Source organism: Sinocyclocheilus rhinocerous, unplaced genomic scaffold (assembly GCF_001515625.1).
Source record: "Sinocyclocheilus rhinocerous isolate Xijiao unplaced genomic scaffold, SAMN03320098_v1.1 scaffold77, whole genome shotgun sequence".
Taxonomy (NCBI): domain Eukaryota; kingdom Metazoa; phylum Chordata; class Actinopteri; order Cypriniformes; family Cyprinidae; genus Sinocyclocheilus; species Sinocyclocheilus rhinocerous.
The window spans coordinates 1,778,352-1,785,764 of NW_015635045.1; the positions used below are offsets into that span (position 1 = coordinate 1,778,352).

The 7,413-nt window shown below is 38.2% G+C and overlaps 1 protein-coding gene across 2 annotated transcripts; it reads right to left on the reverse strand.

Moving 5' to 3' along the window:
- Nucleotides 1-79: 79 nt before the first annotated feature.
- Nucleotides 80-6,776, reverse strand: znhit1 (zinc finger, HIT-type containing 1). Of its 2 annotated transcripts, XM_016560633.1 has the most exons (6): nucleotides 6,764-6,776; nucleotides 5,399-5,445; nucleotides 5,022-5,192; nucleotides 4,807-4,886; nucleotides 1,445-1,614; nucleotides 80-599 (listed from the first exon to the last, which is right to left on the reverse strand). In XM_016560633.1, exons 2-6 carry the CDS (start codon nucleotides 5,418-5,420, stop codon nucleotides 578-580), a joined length of 465 nt encoding a protein of 154 aa, XP_016416119.1. In that variant the 5' UTR covers nucleotides 5,421-5,445; nucleotides 6,764-6,776; the 3' UTR covers nucleotides 80-577. The 2 variants fall into 2 exon arrangements, with proteins under 2 accessions (XP_016416119.1, XP_016416118.1); XM_016560632.1 differs by lacking the exon at nucleotides 6,764-6,776 and having other exon boundaries at nucleotides 5,399-5,549.
- Between the last annotated feature and the right edge of the window lie 637 nt (nucleotides 6,777-7,413).

Consider the following 7,413-nt stretch of genomic DNA (forward strand, 5'->3'; position numbering starts at 1 on the left):
GAGAAACAATTGAATACATATTTACATACAAAAGCAATACTTTGTGTTAAATTACAAAACTTCATATACAAAAACCATTGTAACTGCTGCAGGTTCCTTTAATTTTGATAAAGAAATCCCTGAATAGGCATTTTGCTTTTTAAAGAAAATGTTTTAACTTTTGAAACCATAAGATTCGAGTCCTTCCTTTCTACCAATTGTGGTCATTTACTCCAAAACATTTAAATAGCAGTTTTTCCACTGGCATTCTCTATGTTTTAAGAACAAGCTAAAGCTTGCCACAGAATTAACTCTTATTACAATACTTGAACAGCTCCTCATTTTTTGGCAAATGCTTTATATGCTTCAGCCTATTACGTGAAATTTCAAATGTAGTGCAGCCTATTTGTTGTATAAAAAGGTGCAGAGATGACAGATTATTTTAGCAGTCAGATCTAAGGCTTCTAGTGGTTTATACCTCAACATGTTTGTGCAGGCAAATGACTGTGATATCTCTGAGGAACGTGAACTTGTAAGTGTGCAGTTTGATCCATAAGCTTGTTTTGATTTTGATAGGAGTTCAGTCGGGAGGAACAAATCATACCGTCCACTTTAGACACCTGAAAAGACAAGGAACACAATTTATTTCATCTACCCTAGCCCTATTAGTTTACCATATGCCACCTAAGTATTTGATCTATTTTAAAGGCGTTCCATCTTGATTTTAAAGGGATAGTTCACCCAAAAATGAAAATTCTGTCATTAATTATTCACCCTCATGTCGTTCCAAACCCATAAGACCTTCGTTCATCTTAGGAACACAAATTAAGATATTTTTGATGAAATCGGAGAGCTTTCTGACCCAGCATAGACAACTCAACGAACACGTTCAAGGCATTGTTAAAATGCTCCATGTTACATCAGTGGTTCAACTGTAATTTTATGAAGCTACGAGAATACTTTTTGTGCATGAACTGAAGAAAAACAAAAAATTAACGACTTTATTCAACAATTTCTTCTCTTCCGTGTCAGTCTTTGACACGCATTCATGAGAGTACCACGATGCACGCCACAGATGAACGAAGCTCTCACAAGTTTGGAATGACATGAGGGTGAATAATTAATGACAGAATTTTTTTTTTTGGGTGAACTATCCCTTTAAATGGATAATGAAAATTCTGTTGTCATTTACTCACCTTCCTATTGTTCTAAACCTGCATAACTTTCTTCTTGGAAAACATTCTTCAAAATATCTTCTTTTCCACAGAAAACAAAGTCATACAGGTTTGGAAACAACATGATGTAAACAATGACAGAATTTTCATTTTTAGCTGAATTGTTTGATTAGTCACCTTTTCTTGTGGTGTCAGTGTGTGGTAACAAAAAATTGTGTTTGCTATTATCTGGTATTTCTTTTAAGAATTGGGTTGCCTTCCACCCACACATGTGTGAGCGAGTGCATTACCTGGTCTCGTGGTGTGTTCCTAAACATCGGACACAGCAGTAGCGAGCTCCACATGACACACAAGTGTAGTTTGAAGGGAAGCCGCACACTGCGCAGAAATGTCGCTGAGGAAACTTTGAGGGCTCAGCACATGCAGTCAGATAGTTTGGACCCTCACTAACACTCAAGTCCTGAAAGAGAAAAAGTGAGTAAGAGGTACAAAAAACATATCCAGGATTCCAAAAAGAGAAGAAATATGTTGTTTAAGCCTATTTTTAGAACAAATATTTTACATTGTGTACAGACATTTTACTTTTGAGGACTTTTTTTAACTAAAGTTTCTTAATAGTAGTACCAATTACTGTATTAACTAGGGGTGCTTATCACCGATCGCCGATCACTGAAAGCAGTATCTGCCGATACCGATCTTTTTAAAGCCTTCTTTTTTATCATTTATAACTATTTATAGTGATACTTCAATCAGGATTTTTAGACATTTATTCAGGGCCTGAATTTCATTTTTGAAAACGGGGGGAATTCCGCTTCTTGGGTGTCTCTTGTGAGAGGGGAAGCAGCACCGACTGTGCTTTCACACAGGAGTCCGCTACTGATCCGTGGCTTTTACCACAAACACAACATTTATTCCAACATTATAATCATTCCATTATTTTGATTTCAAATCCAAACATTGTCACTGAAAATGCTTTTTCAGCATTGCAATTATTTTTTTACACAGTACAATAATATAATCTTTCACAGACATGTTTAAACAATAAATATAAGCAACACATCATTCAAAGCTTTTTACTTTTGCATTTAATTCTAGATTTATATATTAAGTTTCTCAAGCAAGTGGCAAAACATTTAAACTACTTTTCTTACGTTATCACAAACTTACCATTGACAAAAATAGTCGAAATACGCACTGCAAACGGAGTAATGTGAACCTGGCTTAATGTGTGTGCGCTGCAGTGGGCATGAAAAAGTAATGCAATTTATAAACTTTAGTGACGATGTGACACTGCCTCGATTGTGCAAGTGACGATTCCTGTGTCAACCAGAGTATGTGAGCGGAGTGGAGCGGCAACAATTTCCCCTTCGCGCTCCAAGCATTCAATAATCACTCCGCTCCAGCTCCGCTCCGAGTTCACCATTTCCAGCTCCACTGATCAGAAACACCGCTCCGCGGCTAAATTATTTCACTATGCTTGAAAAATCAAAGTTCTGTTCAGAAATTATATTAAACGAAAAATAAATGCATAATACTAGAAGAATAGTTTTAACATGGTTTATTGGAACACTAGCTACAATTAGCCCAAGAAGTCCATATTAAATGACTGCTTAACTCGCTTATGCCGAGTTCACACTGCACGATTTTCAAAGACGTCGCATCACTGTTGTTTTCACACTGCGTGACTATCTGGGGTAGCATTCAGTTGCTGCTGTGTTCACATTGCACGATGGATCGGCGACAGGGGGTTACACACTGCATGACTTTACAATAGGAAGAATCGCCGACAGCTCTGTCTGGTGCAGGGTTGCCAGGTTTTCGCTACAAAACCCGCCCAATTACTACTCAAAACTAGCCTGAAAATAGCCCAATCGCGTTCGGGGGGTAAAATACACATTTTTTTGCCGGGGTTCTCCTGGTACAATTCACATTCCAGGGCCTAAATATCACCTTATTGGGGTCGCTTCAAACTGCTGACATAAAAAACAACCGGCGGCAATCGCGGATTTGGCAACACTGGTCCGCAAACTACGTTTCATATAACTCCTCCCCGAACTTCCCGCTGCCCTGTATCTTGGTCTCTAGAGCTGTCGGCGTTTATTCCTATTGTGAAGTCATGCAATGTGAAACCCTCTGTCGCCGATCCATCATGCAGTGTGAACACAGCAGCAACTGAATGCTACCCCAGATAGTCACGCAGTGTGAAAACAACGGCAATCCGACAAGTTTGAAAATCGTGCAGTGTGAACTCTGCATTATAGACAGACGCCATGTGTGGTGATTTGAAGCCATTTGCTTATTTTGAGAGAGCGAGAGAGAGAGAGCGGCGTGGTGATTCACTCACACTGTTTGTGAAATTAGGTCTCACACAAGGTTTTCAAATTATTTTATAAGTTATTTAATGAAGAGATATAAAGGTGAGTACCTCACCTTAAGCATTATTTCACCCGCGCCGGACAGAGACTGAGACGGTGACGCTGCATGTCGTGCCAAACCTCGTCAGCTTGAGATCGGTTTTTTGAGATCAGAGACCGCCGATCAAACATCCCAACGTGAATATCGGCCGATAGTGATCGGTAGCCAATCAATCGGAGCACCCCTAGTATTAACATTAATTATGAGTAGGGCTGCACAATTAATCGCGATTGTCATGCACATTTTGACAGTAAAGCCGGTTCTGTGATTAGTAGTAAATCTCCATCACCTGCTTTCAGGTGGAGCAGCATTTACTACACAGAGCCGTATTTCTCTGACAAGCTATGCAAAATCGGGTTCATAATAGCAGACGATATAATCGTAGGATTATGAAATCAACGAAATCGTTCGCAATAATGACAGCTTTGCGTATGTTCTCAGTGAACTAAGGCTCTGTGTAGTAAATGCTGCTCCATCTGAGAGCACGTGAAAATACCACATTTAATAACATGTTTTTACTCCAAACTCACTTCATATCGTCAGTCCAGTGTTTGAAATATATCCTTTGTGAGATGATGTAGCTTCTTAAACAGAATAATTAAGGCACACAATATTTAATTGTATTCTAAGCAGTGATAATGGCAATGTCGATTAGCATTTCATTATAGATATACTTTATTATGATAAATGATAATAATAAGAACTCCGATAAACCATATATTGCCGTAGTCGTGTGTTTATTAGTCACGTTGAATCAATGAAAGCAGTTAAATCTTCTGTTTATTCAGCTGCAGTGATAGGCATTTCCTGAATTTCTTCTTCGGGGCATATTTGGATTTTCAGCCTGAGAGCGGTCTCTGGCCTTCGGATGGAGATTTACTACTGCTCACAGAACTGAGCTTCACTGAAATATACGCATGACAATCGCAGCTTCTGCCTAATCGCGATTTATTGCCTTTGCGATTTAATTTCGATTAATTGTGCAGCCCTATTATGAGTATGAGTACTTTACACTTTAAATCACAGCCTTTTCAGAATAACAGTAACGAGAATTGTGCTTAACTGTCAAAAATAATATTTTAATGGTCTTAAAGGATTATGTTTTTTATGTTATTGTTTTTTCTAAATGCGTCATGCTGTTTTTAACGTTTCATGACATTCACCCAAGAAAAGTGTGCGAGAGTTTCCCTCTGGATGTTTCTCAGCACGCAGTACTAGTGAGTGACAGATGCGTTACCTCCTCCTCCAGAAGAGTCTGGAAGTTTTTGCGGAACCTCTGTTTAAAATGATCACCCCTCGTCTTCTTCCTCCGCTTGCCTTGAAAAATCAAAATTCATCAGGCGTGAACAATACAGACAACACAACTGTCAGAGTCGGTTACAGTTCGCAAAGAAGGATTTAATGCGAGCAAAAAGATGGGGACTGATGCATAACAACGACTCGATTCGTTACCGGATTCGTTGCTCTCATCGAACTGCGGCAGCCGCTTGACGAGCTGCGGGAGGCTCGCGTGAGGGTCGTCCTGGAAGTTGTCTTTCTCGAGAGCCTCGAGCTGGCGGGTTAAACGGCGCTGGCGCGTCGCGCTGTCCAGCACGCGCCGCTGGTTGGGATCCTGCGAGCGGACTGAGGAGGACAAGTCGTCCGAATGTGAACTACAGCTGAATTTACATGATCAGAAAATAGCAATGCATGGCAAGACTGTTTAGATGTTCTGCCGCATATTTAGGGTTGGAAACAGATTGACAACCATTGCGATTAATTAATTAATTTATGTTTGCCTTATCAGCCTAAGGATAGGCTACAGAAGTTTAAATGGAAAGCACACTTACCGGCTATTTTCTTCTCCGCCATGCCCGGAAGTTTACTTCTTCTTCTTCTTCTTCTTCTTCTTCTTCTTTTTGTTTAATGGCCGTTCACTCCTTAGGAGTGTTACCGCCACCTACTGTATATCTTACGCTCATGGGTGATGAACCTGTATTGCTGTCAAAAAAAAAAATTGTAATGTCTTCTCTGTCAGTTTTTTTAGACATTATACTTTTAAGAGCTGATAAAGAATCTGAGCAAATTACAGTCTTATTTGGCTTAATCTGTTCTATACCCATTGCAATCCTACTATTATAGCAGTTAATTCTGTAGAATATACAGACAATTTGTCACTTAACCTTAAACTTATTTTCGTCTTAAATCGTGGAATGTACACTCCTATGCCCACTTTTTGTTTGATTGGATCTTTAAATCCATCTGTATAAATCTGTATAAAAGAATAAAAATTTTCTCTCATAAAAACATTTATTTCATAACTATTAGTATCTTTCTTCTGCTTTTTTTCCGGGCCTCCAATAATCTCATTTCAACAATAGGTTCAGGAATATTCCATACCGATACCCCATTTAATGGCATGTTAGGACAGATTACTTCATTCTCCAGACCACAATCCTTGACCCACTGTTCATATTTCCATCCAAAACTAATTCCTCCATTATTTTTATATTCCCAAAAATCATTTAAAATTGTGTGTGTACGATGATTCTTATCACTACCCTGTAAATTTACCCAATACATCATCGCAAGCTTTTCTCTTCTTAAATCTAATGGCATCTCCCCCATTTCAACCCTGATAGAAGTAACAGTAAGTAAGTAATAACACAAATAAGCACAAACTCTAAGGAGCTTAATTTATCCGCTGTTTCATTCCCTACTATCCCAATATGTGCCGGTACCCAACAAAAGTATAAGATTATACCCTCTATTTTCAGTCTGTACAGTAATGTATAAATTTCTACTAGCAGATCTTCTCTATCAGTTTTTGTCGACAATATACTTTTAAGAGCTGATGAAGAATCTGAGCAAATTACAGTCGGAGTCCTATTTGGCTTAATCTGTTCTACCCACTGCAATCCTATTATTATAGCAGTTAATTCTGTAGAATATACGGACAATTTGTCACTTAACCTTAAACTTATTTTCGTCTTAAATCTTGGAATGTACACTCCTATGCCCACTTTTTGTTTGATTGGGTCTTTTTGTTTGATTGGGTCTTTAGATCCATCTGTATAGATCTGTATAAAAGAATAAAAATTTTCTCTCATAAAAACATTGATTTCATAACTATTAGTATATCTTTCTTCTGCTTTTTCCCGGGCTTCCAACAATCTCATTTCAACAATAGTTTCAGGAATATTCCATACCGATACCCTGTTTAATGGCATGTTGGGACAGATTACTTCATTCTCCAGACCACAATCCTTGATCCACTGTTCATACTTCCAACCAAAACTATTCCCTCCATTCTTTTTATATTCCCAACAATCATTTAAAATTGTGCGTGTACGATGACTCTTATTACTACCCTGTAAATTAACCCAATACATCAGCGCAAGCTTTTCTCTTCTTAAATCTAATGGCATCTCCCCCATTTCGACCCTGATGGCATCTAGAGGAGTTGATCTTATTGCTCCACAGCAGATTCTAAGTGCTCTGGATTGTATGTTGTCCAGTTTCTTTAATTCTGATTTTGCTGCAGCACCATACACGGCACACCCATAGTCTATACTAGAACGTATTAAGGCTTGATATACATATAACAGTGCACTTTTTCTTGCTCCCCATTCATACTTAGCTATCGAAGTCATGCAATTTATTACTCCTTTGCATTTGTTTTCAATTTTCTTAATATGTCTCTTCCAAGTTAATTTTTTAATCAAAGATTAATCCAAGATATTTGAACTCTGTCACTCTTTCTAACAATTGATCATATAATTTCAGTAATTTGTTCCAATTTCTTTTTCTTTGTAAAAACCATATACTGTAATTTATCTACCCTTAAAGCATGCATACTTGTATG

Bases quoted from the DNA above. Each gene is read 5' to 3' on its own strand.
- znhit1 (XM_016560633.1), bottom strand. From the start codon at position 5,420: ATGGCGGAGAAGAAAATAGCCG. The intron at 1,615-4,806 runs GTAACGCATCTG...TTTCTCTTTCAG, and splicing joins AGACTCTTCTGGAGGAGGAG to GACTTGAGTGTTAGTGAGGG. The intron at 600-1,444 runs GTAATGCACTCG...TTGTCTTTTCAG, and splicing joins GGAACACACCACGAGACCAG to GTGTCTAAAGTGGACGGTAT.